The 16,128-nt window shown below is 40.2% G+C and overlaps 2 protein-coding genes across 2 annotated transcripts; one reads left to right on the top strand and one right to left on the bottom strand.

Moving 5' to 3' along the window:
- The first annotated feature begins 91 nt into the window (after positions 1 to 91).
- Positions 92 to 7,180, top strand: LOC110983976 (arylsulfatase A-like). Its single transcript, XM_022243729.2, has 4 exons — positions 92 to 483; positions 1,216 to 1,839; positions 2,537 to 2,792; positions 3,247 to 7,180. The coding sequence occupies exons 1-4, from the start codon at positions 92 to 94 to the stop codon at positions 3,667 to 3,669; spliced, it is 1,695 nt and encodes a 564-aa protein (XP_022099421.2). The 3' UTR covers positions 3,670 to 7,180.
- Positions 6,875 to 15,911, bottom strand: spata17 (spermatogenesis associated 17). Its single transcript, XM_022243740.2, has 8 exons — positions 15,760 to 15,911; positions 12,609 to 12,831; positions 11,850 to 11,953; positions 10,683 to 10,806; positions 10,052 to 10,237; positions 9,137 to 9,291; positions 8,411 to 8,540; positions 6,875 to 7,892 (listed from the first exon to the last, which is right to left on the bottom strand). The coding sequence occupies exons 1-8, from the start codon at positions 15,825 to 15,827 to the stop codon at positions 7,809 to 7,811; spliced, it is 1,074 nt and encodes a 357-aa protein (XP_022099432.1). The 5' UTR covers positions 15,828 to 15,911; the 3' UTR covers positions 6,875 to 7,808.
- Between the last annotated feature and the right edge of the window lie 217 nt (positions 15,912 to 16,128).

The raw sequence follows: 16,128 nt of genomic DNA, 5'->3' as shown, positions 1-16,128 counted from the left end.
AATGAAAAATGTTGTAACGTTGCGAGGAGACGTGTTGATTTAAAACAATATTCAATTGGTTAGTGCTGATGAATTGGTCTGATATTATCCAATGAACTCAGTTGTAAGTTGTAGGGGAATAGTCAACTCGCCCCACGTAGTGTGCCCCTTAAATTCACTGCAGCGAAGATTTTGGTGGGGCGAGTTGCCCAGGGGCGAGTTTAATAGTTACCAGGAATGCATCACATGCTTTCAAGTAAACATGGCAGCCCCAAGTGCACTTCAGCTGTGCATTCTGTTTGGCGTATTTCCTTTAATAATTTGTGATGGCGCGAAGCTTTCGCCGCCAAATATTGTCATTTTGTTTGCCGATGACCTGGGATTCGGAGATCTTGAAACCTACGGCCATCCAACTTCTGTCACACCGAATTTGAACCAGCTATCGGCATCTGGTTTGCAGTTCATGCAGTTTTATGTTGCGTCTTCCGTTTGCAGTCCATCCAGGTAGTACTACGCCATGGTCCAAAACTTGCCCCACACGTAGGGCTGTGGACGGCTCTCTTTTGAAAGCTATCTCTTTCTGTCGCTATGGCGACAGAGGTCCAAAACACGCCCAAGTAAAGTTGTTGAGGTCATGAGGTGAGGTTGTTATGCCCCAAGCATCTGTCTGTCTCAACTGTCTCTCTGGATACGGTAGGGAACTATAGGATGTGAGAACTGTTTTGTAAAATACAAATCAAGTTTGAAAGCTTATTAGGCCTATAGGTCTAGGCCTACTTTTGTGTAAGAATAAAATAACCCTCAACTTGCTCAAATAGGCCTATGGTTTTAAAAGGGTATCAGCCATTCATTTGTAGAAAAATGAATATGATTGGTTAGTGTGGGATGAATGACCTTCTATTAATCCAAATTCTTATTTGCCAATATTTCTAGCTTAATGTGAGAACTGTTTTGTAAATTACAAGTCAAATTTAGAGGCTTAGGCCTATATACTGTAAAAAAAAAATAACCCTCAAATATGGTTTTAAAAGGGCATCGGTCATAGGTAAAAAATTATTATGATTAGTCAGTGTGGGATGAACAACCTTCAAATCCTAATTGTTTGCCAATATTTCTAGTTCATTGGCATTTACTGTCGTAGCCCGAGATAAATGTGATGTTCATACACAGGATTTCCTAAACTTTCTTAAATTCTTTTGTAAGCACTATATGTTTTTTTTTTTTTTAATTTAATAGAGCTGCCTTATTGACTGGTCGCTACCAGACACGGTCAGGTGTATGGCCAGGGGTATTCATCCCTGATTCCACCGGTGGTCTACAACACAATGAGGTCACCATTGCTGACATGCTGAAGCCGCTGAACTACAGTACGGCAATCATCGGAAAGTGGCATCTCGGCGTCGGCCAAAACGGCGAGTACCTACCCACTAATCAGGGCTTTGACGAGTATTACGGGATACCGTACTCCCACGACATGTGCCCCTGCCCGGTCTGCTTCTACCCCCATGACCACTGCTTCAATGACTGCGACCCCGAGTACGCCAGCTGCCCGCTGTTCCACAACGGCACTATCGTGGAGCAGCCGACTGACTTGCTGACCCTAGAGCAGCGTTACACCAACCACGCAAGGAATTACATCGCCACAAATGCTAAAAGCAGGCGGCCTTTCTTTCTATACTATGCCTACCAGCACACCCACCACCCACAGTTTGCCAGCAAAGCATTCCGGAACAGCACATCAAGGGGGACATTTGGGGACTCACTGGCCGAGCTGGACTGGAGCATTGGTCAAGTTGTCCAGCAGCTAAAGGACAGCGGAGTAGCTGATAACACCTTTGTGTTCTTCACAGCTGACAATGGGTAAATTGTGGTTGAGTTGCAATGCGCACATTCTGAATTTGCTTGAAAGGCAAAGTTCTGAATCAAAAGGAGAATGTTACTTTTTTATCTGACATACTGTAGAAAATTGTCATTCTTAAATATGGAGAGAAAGAGAGTTTGAAAGAAAAAATTTATAAGCCTATTTCTCTGACTTTCAGATTTGTACAAATTAGTAAATGATGTCATTCTGGTCACAAAACAATTTCAGAAGCCTTTTGTGTATACATGTATATGTTTTTCTGATACATATATATGCAAACATGTAAATTTTTTCATTTTTTTCCAGTTGGTGACTACAGTGAACCGTCTTTCCTTGTCCTGATCTCAAATTTCACAACTGCAGTCATAAAAGTATAGGGTTTTCTGAAGGCTTTTTCAAAAAGGACGAATCTCGGGGTTGATGCGGGAGTGGAAACATGCTGTGTTTCACACTAGATTTTACTCTAGATTTTTAACCTGGGGCCAACCGCAATTACCCCCCAGATTGATATCAGCCCAGGTTGATCTCAACCCTGCTTTATTGCATGGGTGAGATTTTGAACCCCTGGTTGAGTTTAAAAGGCCTTTAGAATTTTCCATCATGTGATGAGACCATTTTTTTCAAAATCAGCAATAGGACTCTCTACCGGAAGTTACACAGATTCTTTTAACTGGTTGATTTCCATCATCACTGCAGACCAAGTATCTTGAACCAGAACAGGGGGGGCAGCGCAGGTCTCCTGAAGTGCGGTAAGGGTACAACCTACGAGGGAGGTCAAAGGGTTCCGGCAATAGCCCTATGGCCCGGGAAGATCCAGCCGGGCCGCACCCGAGAGCTGGCAAGCAGCTTGGACCTGCTGCCTACTATAGCTAACCTTACAGGGGCTCCCCTGCCTGCAGGCAAGGTGTTGGATGGCGTGGACATGTCTGAGATCTTGTTTCATAACAGGCCTGTAAGTTTGCAGTGGTAACAAATTGTTTTGCCTATGACAGGCTGAGGAAATGTAGTCTTTACAACTTCTCCTTTGCAATTTGCAGCATTTTGGGAGGGAAAACAAATAGGGATTGATTATTCGCTTAGACATCCTTTAAAAGGAATTCATTTATTGATCCATGCCCACTGGCAACTTTTTGTTTGATTCAGGTGGGTTCCTGGCAGAAAAATGGGAATGTTTTTCAATAAGCATTTGGAGCAAAATGTTTTTAGGTTAGTAGAATGTGCGAGAGTGTTTCAAGACCGAAATTTGCTAAGTGTAAACAGACTTTTGCCCACGTACTAGAAGTAGAGTTTTGTAGCAGTTTTTATGGCAGTTCTGTGACATTTGCATTCTGCAAGCCATCAGCGCTCCCAAAACCTAACATGCTGATGTTGTTTAATCATTTTTCTTCTCTTTTTCTTCATTTCAGAGTCAAAGAGAAACTTTTATTTACTACCCAGAAAATCCCAACCCTACGCTAGGCATATTCGCCGTGCGTTACAAGCAGTACAAGGCCCACTACTTCACTCGGGGTAACAAGCTCTCAGGGTCCACTAACAGGGACCATGACTGCCGGGACAGCGCAAAGCTTACCCCCCACGACCCCCCACTGCTGTTCAACCTGGACCAAGACCCTGGCGAGCGCTACGATCTCAGCGCCGACCCCAAGTACAAGAGCCTTCTAGAGAAGATCGCTGCCATCAAGGGCAGCTTCGAGGCGGGCATGACATGGGGGAGGTCACAGATCAAAGGGACGAACCCCAGTGTTGAGCCATGCTGCAGCCCCGGATGCAGTCCCTTCCCAGCATGCTGCAGATGCAAAGGTTCAGGGATCAATTTCATCCCCGTCTAAATCCTTCCATTTTAAAAAAAAAACGTGCTCAATTGGACCAGATTTTTTGTAAACAGACCAGTGCTTGAGGAAGCTGTATACTCACAGAGGTACTTTTTTGTCTGAAAAGATTTCTGAGTTTTGTTTAAATACCTTTCTTTTGATGCTTTTTCTTTTCCATAGGAAATTAGGACTTGATTCTAAACAGAACCGTGACTCCTGGGCCAATGGGAATTGATTCCCACAATGTTGGAGTTTTCCCAAGGCCCAAAACCTAAGAATGTTTTCAGAATTGTTGCCAATAATTTTTTTCAACAGTAGTTGTCCTAATGCCCTCATCATTGCTCATGTTTGGATTGGTCTGTGGGTTTGGAGCTTTCTCATTTTTCAGAACAGTTGAAGTTGAAATTTTTAATTTGATTTCAAGGTCATTTGGGGGAGGGGGGCAGATTTGCATTTGTACAGACCCAGTCACTGGTGATGTACCTCTTTACAGGCAAGACGGCCTCCCACTAGTCCTTATGTACTCTCATATTTCTTTGATATCAATTTTTTAAAACCATCCTTGTACCTCAAGTGTAGAATTGTGAGGTGTACTTTTTGACATGGTTAGATAACTTTTAAAAAATCATCATTTTTTTAAAACCAAATCAACTGAAATCAGCCAAATCACGATCTCCATTGGGCAAAATTCATCTAAACTGCATTTTTTACGTTTTCACGAAGAGACAAAGTTGTCTTCCAAAGATAAAGCATTGGCAGTAAAAGGCAAAACCATGGGCAAAACTGGTTTTGCCATTTCTAAAAGAGACAAATTGACTCCAGAAACATACACAAATGTAATAATTTTGCACCTGGCGCTGGCTATGGCAAAAGCATGTTCTGTGTGTGCCGTTTTCACGAAGACAAGTCACACGAATTTGTGTTTTTACGATCAGACAAATGTTTGTTTACAAAATAAACAATTTTCATTGATTTCTGTAAATATTATTTTGTAGGTTTGTGTCATTTAAGATCCCCTCTTTCATGGAGTAGCATTGGTTCAGACAAAGAAACGCTGTATTCTGGGCAAATACGTGTGTTTGAAAAAGAGACCGCTTTCAAGTGTGATTTTCTCGAAACCTAGTATTTACGCATATCTCCAGTGAGACTTTTTTGTCTTAGTGAAATGGTGATGAAGTGTAGTGTTTATAGTACTTTCTTCATTTTTATACTGCAAAGTATTATTTTCATTTTTCCATCTTGTTGAATTTGACTTAGTCTAGTACATGTACTCGATAACTATTGATGTACCGTTGCATTATCTTTTTACAATTAGTTTTTTCTGTACTTTGAAATTTGAACGTGTTGATATAACATGAGGTACACATATAGCAATATTTTGTTTGAAAGACGTAAGTAGGCAAAAAACCTTTTTCCTTCACCTTTCAGTATTACCATTTGAAAGCTGTATATGTTGGCTTGTACTGTTTGCCTGGAGTTCAACAAGGATGTGTTAATGATTTTTTCTGACGTGCAATGTTATTTTATGTGTTATCCTTGAGATTATGTAGCAGTAATCAGGATCATGTAGCAGTAATCAGTAATTACAGGGGCGTGTCATGATGAAATTTTGCCAAAAGAGAGTGCAGGTTGACCTCAAAGTCAGGGGTTTTTTTTTGACAGTACAGGACTTCTTTTAACCATAAAAGGGCTTTGAAATGTGCAAGTATTGTTTTTGGTAACATTTTGCTCTTTATACTGAGCTTAGCTCGTAAAAGGGAACTATATGAATTTCATACAAGAAATCGTGTTACAAATTGAGACCTGAAATGTTTTTTGAAAGCCAAACCTCCGATTACAATTTATTGTACATTATACTTTTAGGAAATAAGCAAAGTGCTTGGCCAGATAGTTCAATGTTTTGAACCAAGACTTCAACAAATAAGTGAACAAGAAGTCGCCAGACTTTATACACACTATAGAGGATCTTTCTGTCTTGAGGGCATTTACAAATATGAGGTACTGTCTTTTATAATAGATTAAAAAACCGTAGCAGTTCCTTGTAACAACTTTCTTAGTGTTTCCACAACTCATTAATTCCCCATTATTGAGGAACCATTTCCACCTTTGATCCTTCATACCACTTTTTGCTTTGATATTTTGTATTATGTGCAACAGTAGAAATCGTGAAAGATATGAATTTTTTATTCTTCAGCTCTCAACCATGCAGAAATAATGATAAATTGAATTACAGTGTAAGTTAATATTATTTTGTATTTGATGCAAATTGACTTTGATAGTTCTGTTTACTAAGATGAAACTAAACCTCTCTAAATATGTAACTTTGTTTTGAAGTAGTCCTGTTAATATTGGGAGTGGTGGCTGAATATTTTAAGGTTGGCTCACAATTAGTCTGAGTGCTTTGAGAACGTGTAAATGACAGTTATTGTGGGGATAAATTCGTTGGGCCAATTCTTTGCAATGTCGGCTGAAATGGTTCCTATGTCACAAAAATGTGGACGGCAACTTTCTTTTCACTTAAAAAATAATAGTGGTTTTCCACCAGGATTCCATCATCCCACATTGTGTGGTTGCAAATGAGATTAAAAGTCTTAGACCTAGGCTACACGCCATGCTACTGCCATGTCAAGTATTGAAAAATAGGACTTTTCAAAATTCAGCATGACAAGCATCATGGTGTTTAATACAAATTCAGTTCAGCAAATTGCATTGGGCAAGCCCTCCTGCTCGACAGAGTATACCATGCTGTGGGTGTTATGAACAGCAGTGGCATGACGCCTCTCTATAGCCAAACTCATTTGGATTTAATTTCTGCACAGCAGTTGCATTTGAAGCAAGATATGGGACGGAAAGAACCCCCCCCGCCTTTGTGTTGGTCATTGTTTGATCGGAATCTCAGGAATTCTTTACAGACTTCTGGGGGAGTGTGTTCAATAGTCTAGAGTGTGTATAGGGATTGGACAGGTAAGGGGGGTACCCCTCCGTCCCATATCTTGCCTGGTATAAGCAGTTGCATGGCGTATAGCCTAGGTCATAAGTTCCGTGTCAATTAAAAATCAATCATATTCAAATCAAATTCCTAACAGTTTGTCTTTCAAACTACAGGCAAATTGCTGGTAAAAAAACTTTTTTTCAAGACAAGAACTTAACACGTTATCACACATGAATGATGTGCAATGCCAATCACAGTTTTACCAAGTGATTAAAATAAATGGTCACAAAGTTGGAAGAATGAAATATATGTTTTATTCAAATGCAAGACCTTGTTGGAAAGCAATGTTGAAAATGATAGATACGGATCAAATGACATATGTTGAAGCACTTTACAACTCTTACAGTTCATAAAAGTATTTACAAGTACATTTAAATATTTACAGTTTTTGGTTTGAAAAATGATTACAAGCTAGATTTTGGTGCAAGACTATACATTTTATATACATATCCAGTGACCAGATTGAAAAGTCAGTTCTATGGAAGTACCAAATTTATGTACAGGTCAAAAGTTTGTATTAAATGCTGCTTAAAACAATGGGATGTTTGTTGTGATTAGTCAAACCGTGTGCTTTGGGTTGAACAGAGTGTGTGACATGCCAGTGTAGTGCCATCTCAGCTATGGCATCTCCTTGGATTGTTGTTCATTACTTCTGAAACTGACAAGAAACATTGCTTGTTTTAAATGTCCCAACATCGATCTATATTTTTACATTGACTGGACGGCATGCATTACTGAACTCTATAATTATGCATACATGAAAACACCAAGGAAGGCAGTAGCAGCCTCTGTAAAGTATTGGCTAAATGTTAAAACATTTAAACAGTTTGGGAAAGTTTTCTAAACGTTTTTCAAATTGAACAGAAATTCCCACCCTAACTCAATTTTCACCAATGCTAATGAACAGATGCAATTCGAAGGGATCATTTTTAATGGGGAACAGACCTCAACAAAAAATTGGCCAAAATCATCTTTGTATTCAGTGCAGTTTTTGAGAACTTTTCATTTGGCAAAAAATGAAGGTTTCAGATATGAAGTGTGTGAACAACAATGAAGGTAGTTATTGTCTTTCAAAAGATTCCCAAAGACCTATCACAGAAAAGGAAGCTAGTGTGAAGATGTTGGAAGATTCCTCTTGAGTCTGTCAAGATTTGGTATCTTCTCATCACGGAACTGTTTCAGTGCCCTTAGAATATGTGTCGTTGAGCTTCTCAAACACTGGGATAGGGGAAACTACAGGCTGGAACCTCTGTGAACAAAATGTAAAAAACATTGATGAGAGTTTTCTTTTTTTACACGTCTTGACAAGAAATAGATACTAATATTTACTTTTACGTAACATTCTGCAAAAACAAAAGAAAGCTTATGAAAAATATTAATTCAGGTATTTAACCAATTTAAATGAAACAATGTGACAACTGGACGAGATGTCACTTTTAACAAGGACAAGGATAGGCATAAAATAAAAAGTCCTCAAAGGTGAAAGAAGAGCCTGATGTCTTGTCAAAAAAGGTATTCCATTTGAAATGAATGTTCTGTGTAGTATGACTATTGTAATTTCTCGGAGTGTGCTTCACCAAAAACGAGATGAGCCTCTTGTAAAAGCAATAGGATCCAATTTACGTTGCAATTTTTGACATGCTTAGCCCGCTGAAAGTGGTAACAATGTGGTCGCATCTTCTTCCAACCCCAGTTGCACACTACCTTGTCTACTCTAAACAAGTCTTTCTTTAAGTTGAGTCTAATTGTAGGGGACAGCTGACTTACCATCGCCGTTATATTCTTGGCTTCCTCTGTCTCGCGGAAGTATCTGGTCCCATATGGCAGGTGACCATATTTGGAAGTAGTGTGAAGGAGAGGATCGTAGGCGCGATCTCGTCTTGTGAAGGGCTCAAATCTGTAAGAATTAAACCACATTTTTGACACCAGCTAGAAAGCTTGTGGAACCGACCACATTCCCACTGACAGGTTAATTCAGTCACAGACTAAATCCTGTGCCTTCTGACAACACAAGCCTACTGGCTTTGTGATGGGGCATTAATTATGCTCAGGTTGTCCACTCTTTCTCAAAATAGTATGACCTCTGTAAAAAAATATACACTTTCACAGGTACACATGTCAAACACTACTGGGGCCTAGAGTCACTGCACTGCTTAACACATGCTTTTTCTGCAAACAGAGCCTTTATTTATTTCATCCCGACCAAGTCGTTAGGTGAGCACAGCAAGAAGAACACTCACTTCAGAGGTAGTGCTAGCTAAAAAAAAAGTGACATCTCCACGCATATACACAAGAAAAAAGGCAGTTTCGATTGTTGCAGGCTTGGTGTTGATGTCAACATAAATATGCTTCCAATCCTTCAATTCAGAACAGGAATAAACCCTAAAGTTTCATTCGTTTGCTGTAACAAGTGCTGTAGCTAATTTCTTTCTTGAGTTGTTTGGTTCTGAGAAGAACCAGTTGTTTTAACTCCAAGTTTTGAAGAGTACTTACATGTTGTCGTTGACCCTCATGACCCACTCCTTGGCCTTCATGGCTTCCCTGGCCTCCTCCACTGACGTGTAGGAGGTTGCCACCCTTAGCGTTGGCTGCAGGGGCTTGAAGCGCTGCTTGATGACCTCTTCGGGCATCCTGAATGGCCCCTGTAACTGAATGGTTGCGGTGTGAAACCAAGCGTTATGTCTTGAAGATTGCTGGCTTATAGCTAGGCTATAATTAAGGTGATCACACTCAACCTGATCACCAATCAGTATTATACTGTTTTTATGTTTTGTTTCTTTCCGGATGACACATCAACGCCTCTTCTTTTCACCTGGCATGAAGACCAGTCTTGATCCTAAGTGCAATGTCATGATGACATTATCAGATATCAAAGTACTGCAACCGACAGAAAAAATGGAATCTCCAATATGAAGGATAAAATGCCCACACTGAAAAAAAATACCTCAGTAAGCGGTGCTTCTATATTTACTGCATGGCGCAGATTGGAAGCCATTTCATCTTGAAACTCCTTTTCAAGGTCAACATGTGAAGGCAGCTTCAACAGGACCGAATGAAGTGGTTTTGAAGATGTTTAATCTTATGAGTTTTTCAAGTTCGAACAAGCCGGGCATGTGACATAACTTCCTCTTTTTTTTAAATTGCTGCTTTCCTTGGACATTCAAGATATTGACTATAAAATTATGACATTAAAATCGTACATCAGAGTCCCCAGCTTTTCATGGAAAAGAAATTCCATATTAAATTTCCCCCAACCTTTTTCCACTAAAGACCATTCAGTGAATAGGCTGTTTCTTTCTTTTCCGGGCCAATCAAACTCCCTGACTTTTCCCTGATTTTCATGGCTTTTCCCACAATGGAGAAAAGGGAAACTCATTCCCGTACATTAATTACCGGAGGATTACTTACTTTAGATTCTCCGATGGGTGGGAGGGGCTCTGTGAGGGGTAAGGGGGGGCTGGGTGGGATGACCTTCCCCGACCTGTTGTCCCTCTTGGGCTTGGGTCCCGGAGGCGGACGGGGCTGGACACCCCTCAGAATCATCTCCATCTCATCAGGGTATGGCTTGAATGGCGAGTTGTAGATGCCAGGAACCTATAGCAACAGTATTATTTTATTTGTAATTTACCAACTGCGACTGGATTTGATGCTGGATTGTAAGGTGCCTTTTTCAGCGTCACTATAATCTTCCCACGACCTGGAGTCTCCGAACTCACAAATTTGATAAGCCCAGAAAAATATTTGGCCAACAAGACCACGCTACCGGCTGAAACGTCAGGGACTATGTAATTGCCTGCCTCTGGTTCCCAGCAAATTTTGCCTGGTACGTATGCTCTGGGATATTTTGTTACAGTGGTAACACTAATTAATTACAAAACAGAGTCCAAAAAAACCCAGTCCCTACTCTGGCTAACTTTTAAAAAGAATTTTTGGATTCATGCAGACTTATATTCTACTTTTATTGGGCTGTTTCTGTCAGAAAAATCCAAGCTTGGCACTGATCTCAATCTACTCCCATCACGACTAAAGGTCCCCTTACCACTTGTGTGCTGAGTAGGTAGTGGTGTTTACGTGCGTCATCGATTATCATCTGCTGCATCGTCTGCTCCATCTCGATGGCCCTCTCTCGGTTCTTCTGTTCACTGTACTCTTCCAGCTCTTGCCTGAAATGGAAACAAAAACCGATGTCAATGGTGAATACCACTAAAAAGTTGACATGGATACAAATGATACCCGTCGTCACTAGTGCTGATTTAAACCCTTCGCGACGGAGGACCTGCTACTACCGCACCATTGTGTGAGGATTAGTGCATACCGCACATACAGTCTATTCACCATGCAGCTGCTGGTTCAATGGGGCCTGCTGATGGACAAAGCCCTCCATTCAGGGCATACCACAGCCCAGCAGTCACGGTCAAAATAATTCCACTGTACAGGGGCTAAGAGCCTTGCAGTCAGACTTTTACTGAGAGAAAAAAGGACCATAAATGCCCTAAATGAATAACTAGCGTCTTGCATGAGAAAACAAATAATACAAATCCTTCACAACTATACACATAAATTTTGTAATTTTTCTCACACTGCCTGAGCTATTATTCTTGAGATATTCTTGAGTTCATATCAATTGTTTTCATCTGAAAATAGTTCGCGGTACCCGCTGCTTCATTTGACTCGGACCGGCCAGCCGACCCCGGCAAGCTCGGTGGTCGAGTGGTTAAGACATCTGCACTAGTAAGCAGGAGGTCGTGGGTTCGAGTCCCACCCGAGTAAGCTTGTGAGGTTTTTTCGCAAGCTCTCGGACAAGCACTGAGCATACAGTGCTTATTAATAAACGTTGGGTAAGGGCAAAACCTGTTATATAAAATTAACATCTCCCAACGCAAAAATACATCTTGAAAATAGTTCGCGGTACCCGCTGCTTCATTTGACTCGGACCGGCCAGCCGACCCCGGCAAGCTCGGTGGTCGAGTGGTTAAGACATCTGCACTAGTAAGCAGGAGGTCGTGGGTTCAAGTCCCACCCGAGTAAGCTTGTGAGGTTTTTTTTTCGCAAGCTCTCGGACAAGCACTGAGCATACAGTGCTTATTAATACTGCACACAACAATGTCTAACACTGACAGGGATGTTTCCCATTCTCATTACAGAGAAGTTACTTCCTCCAGGAGCTGATAGTGTCACGTCTCCCCTTTGATTTGTCTCATCTCACCTCACGATCTCGTTCTTCACGAGTAACCCTTCCAGATACCTCTTCCGACTGTAGTAATTGGATATGTACTTTCTTGTGTAGAAACCCCGCCACATTTTCTGGATCTGCAGTACAGAAACACGGTATGAGGTGTTTTGGGTTGACTGAAGAAACAAGCTTGCGAGTGTGAAGTTGTTTTCTTTAGTAGACGTACTGGATAATCGCTACAGATGTTGCAAGTTATTAAGTGCCCAAATGGGCTTTGAGCTGGACCAAGAGAGGGCGCAATTTTCCTAGCAACACAGGCTCTTTTGGTAGTAACTGCACATTGCTGGTTAACAAACGACTATGAAATGCTAGCGTTGCAGTCACATCGCTGCCCACAAAATGAACACTCCTGACCGACATGGCTCTTTTCAACCGATGAGGGGGGTTCTGCTCGGGGCAGATTACAGCTTGCTAAAACTCTTAACTTAGATTTTTTATCTGAAATTTTTAAAAATTCTTGCCACAGTTTATCAACGTGTGTGCCTTCTTATGATGTTCAGTGGAAAGTGGGCCTCGACTGGCTGAATTGAAAAGTACACATGTACACGTATACAAAGTGTGAAATCCTCAGTACACAAATTTAACTTTGTAAATCTCTAAAGTAAAATCTGACCAAGCTACATCTCACTTTGTTTGCTCACTGTGACATTTCTTAACACTTAACAAAGAGTCCAGCTTTTCAAATGGACGAAAAAGCCAAACAAACATTACAAAAATCAAACCGAGGCTTACAATGGTTGCCATGGCATTGTAGAAGTTCTGCCGCATAATGAGCACCTGGTTCCTGATGAGCACCCGCACAAACGCCCGTCCCAGGTACCCCCGCCAGTGCCTCTGCACCACCGTGGCACACCCGTGGAGGTGTTTGAGGTAGGAGCGTACCCTCACGGCACGGAACCATGCCTGGATGTGCACAGATGCCTTCCATTCCAGCCATCGCTGTTCCTCGGCAATCCTGAGCAGACGACAAATTCAAAATAGGCATGAAATAGCCGCATTTTCAAAAAGAAAAAAAATGCTGGAGGCCAAAATTGCATTTATCCTGCCAACGTGAGTCACATTATTGAGGGCTGAGTCAGATCAAATAATTAAATGTTTGAATATTCAACCCTAAATTTGATCAAAATGCTGGTTTTATTGACATACAAATTAACACATTATAATCATTACGATACTTTTAACTTTTTTCACTTTTGCCAGTACAAAGAAATAATTATCAATTTTAGAAATACCTCTTGTTCTGGTAATTCTTTTTCTCCAGATGAAAAGTTTGACCAGGGTGGAATCACTACTTTTTTACCAAAGGTTTGTGAAAATTATGTTTTCATGCTCTAATTTCAACACAAGAGAAATGTCTGTCCAGTCACAAACGTTACATTTTTTTCTTGAAATAAATTTGTGTTATCTACACTGGAATTGTTTTATAATATAATGAAAGTTTCTAAAAGTAAACTAAAAAGGGTATTTAATACATTACAGGTAATTTTCAACTGTGTTTTGAATTTGAGTTTCATATTTAGAAAGAAAGTGTCTGTTCATGTGACAAATGTTATATATTCAAGAATGAACTTCCGTAATTTCTCAAATACTGCTCAATTTATCTTTACCTAGCTGTGACAACAATCAGAAACAGTGAAGACACATGTAGGCAAAAAATAATGGCAAAATTTTACAGTTGGAAATTGTATGAAATTTAACGCAAATGTCTTTTAGTGTGGACAGACCCAGCTGCAAAATATTATTTTGAAAAAGGGAAGTAAAGTTGGTGATTATTACACGATCAACTAGTTGTTTAGAGCAGTTGGGCGATTTGCTGATCAACCGATCGGGCCCAACATATCATGCATGATACCAAAAACAAAAGACACTTGTGCTTCATGTTTCCCAACCAACTGTAATTTTTTTGCACAACCCTGAAATTGTTATGGACAAATTAGACAAACAAATTTAAACAATTTGAAATAAAACTAATAAATCCTGTTGTCTTTTTCGTCTTCACAAAATACCTCTTGACAACCTTTTTTCACATTAAAACACTTGTTTTTATATGTTTTCCTCCAAATACTGGCAACTTTTGAAAAGAAACATCCGTTATTTTCACAAGTTCCCATTGGGTTTCACTGTTCCAGTGGTGAAAACACATAGGGGTGTGCCAAATATCTGAATATTTGATCGATTATCGAATAATTGAATATTATTTTCCAAATTTGAATATTTGAATGCAAAATTTATGAAAAGGAAGGGAAGATTTTCTTCAGTTTAAAATAAGAAAATTTGCAATATGGAGGCTTGTTTCAAGCTGATTCAAAAGAAAAGCGACAGAAATTTTACAACAATTCAAAAAGTGAATTATTAGGAGTAGAAATTTCAACAGGGCAAGAAGTATTGCTCATCTCTTAAATCTTGCTAAATCAAGGCTGGAGATAGTCATGAGAAGCTATTATAGTGGTTATAATGTATTATTGTCTGCATTATTGCAACTGATTTTGGTTTGTTCGTCAACAATCTGTTAGTCGGTTTCAACCAAATATTCAGAGATATTCAATTGCATTAAAGGTCAAATATTCAAATAGTGAATCATTCGAATTGACACAGCCCTAAAAACATGTGCACAAAGCTCAGTGCATTACAGCAATGTTGTGCTGGTCCCGTCGCACTGCACCCATGCAAAAGAACACACGATGGAAATGTGGCAACCAGTCTATACATACCGGTCAAAATGGCTTAGTTACACTACATCGGCCATACACGCACACAACCTTACAGCTTCATGTAAAAAAAATCCATGTTGCTAGAAGCTTTCTGCAACTTAATTCACAGAACTTGGTCTCTTGTCTGTACGAACTTTCTGTGTTCATGAACTTAAGTTTAGATTGTTTTGCTCATAGTTGAAGGGAGCATGTTTTCACAAAATTTCCTGCCTAGGCACAAGGTTTATCGCCTGCCCATCTGGCTGCATCATGCATGCTTATCACTCAATACACGGACATCATTGGTCAGCTTGCTGTCATGATTACCTGACTAGCATTGTGCATAGTGGTGTGCATTCTCCATAATTCTTATGAATTAAAAAGAAATTTTACATAAAATTAAGGGTTTTTCACTTTTTGTGGCAATTTTTGGAAGCTTTTGTCCCCATTCATGCCATTCAATCAGCAAAGAATTATACCATACCATTATCATCATTCATATGGGGCTCTGACAACTCAACCATTTGCCAACTCGACTTGGAACAACTCAACCATTGAGACAACTCGACCAGTGGGACAATTTGACCATGTGTGCCTCAAATGGACTGACAACTTGACCATTGGAGCAAACTGTCTGTCCACTGAGACAAATAGACTCATAATAAGCCTTTTTCACATTTCATGTGCACAAGCTGAGAAGACTAAACAGAGGGGAAAAAATTCATGACAACAACATTGCATAACGTTTGGTAAATGGATGCTCGTAATTGTTATTGTAGACAATTTGTTCCCCTCTAGCTCTGGTCACTTACTCGCACAGTGACACTAAAATCAACCTGGCGATGGAACTGGAAACGGCAGAGTTGTCTTAAGAGACAACCTGGTAGGCCTAGCCTAAATGGTCGAGTTGTCCCACTTGTCCCACCTGTCTAGTTGTCTCAACAGTCGAGTTGTCCCAAGTCGCGTTGGCAAACGGTCGAGTTGTCCGACATCCGACCATAGGCTAACTCATGCGCAGGATTGCATGGTCAGACTGTTTTTGTCATTTCTGATCCGAAAATTTCCAACACCAGTAGCCTGGATTTTTGCCAACAATTGCCTACGGTCATAAATTTCATGAAGCTTTTTAAACGTTCTGCATAACTACACCAAGTTAACCACTAAATGAAGCAATAAGCACTCGGTCAAATTACCTATTTCGTTCAAAAACTTGCTCCATAATACTTGGAGTCCGCTCCAATAATCTTACGACGGTCGCCATTTTCTGTCGTAATGTACATCCTCAGTCACAGTTACTATAGCGACAGCAACCTCGTACTCTCCGGCGCTTGAGTGATCGCTTCCAAGATTAATGGGTTGTTTTGGTTGAAATGTTATTTTACAGCGTGTAGTTGATGTATTTCCTAAGACGCCGCGTTTTAGGACAACAAGCGCAATCACTTCCTAGATTGTTGATTATTTGATGTTATTAACCATGATTCAACATCATCTGTTGTTTTTGGTGGCTCGTTCTTTTGTAAATTGCGAGGAATGGTAATAGGCATTCATGGATTGATCTATAT

This window comes from Acanthaster planci, linkage group LG01 (assembly GCF_054643075.1).
Source record: "Acanthaster planci isolate LZ-2023a linkage group LG01, COTS_SCS, whole genome shotgun sequence".
Lineage (NCBI taxonomy): Eukaryota > Metazoa > Echinodermata > Asteroidea > Valvatida > Acanthasteridae > Acanthaster > Acanthaster planci.
This window is presented reverse-complemented; position numbering and strand designations above follow the sequence as displayed.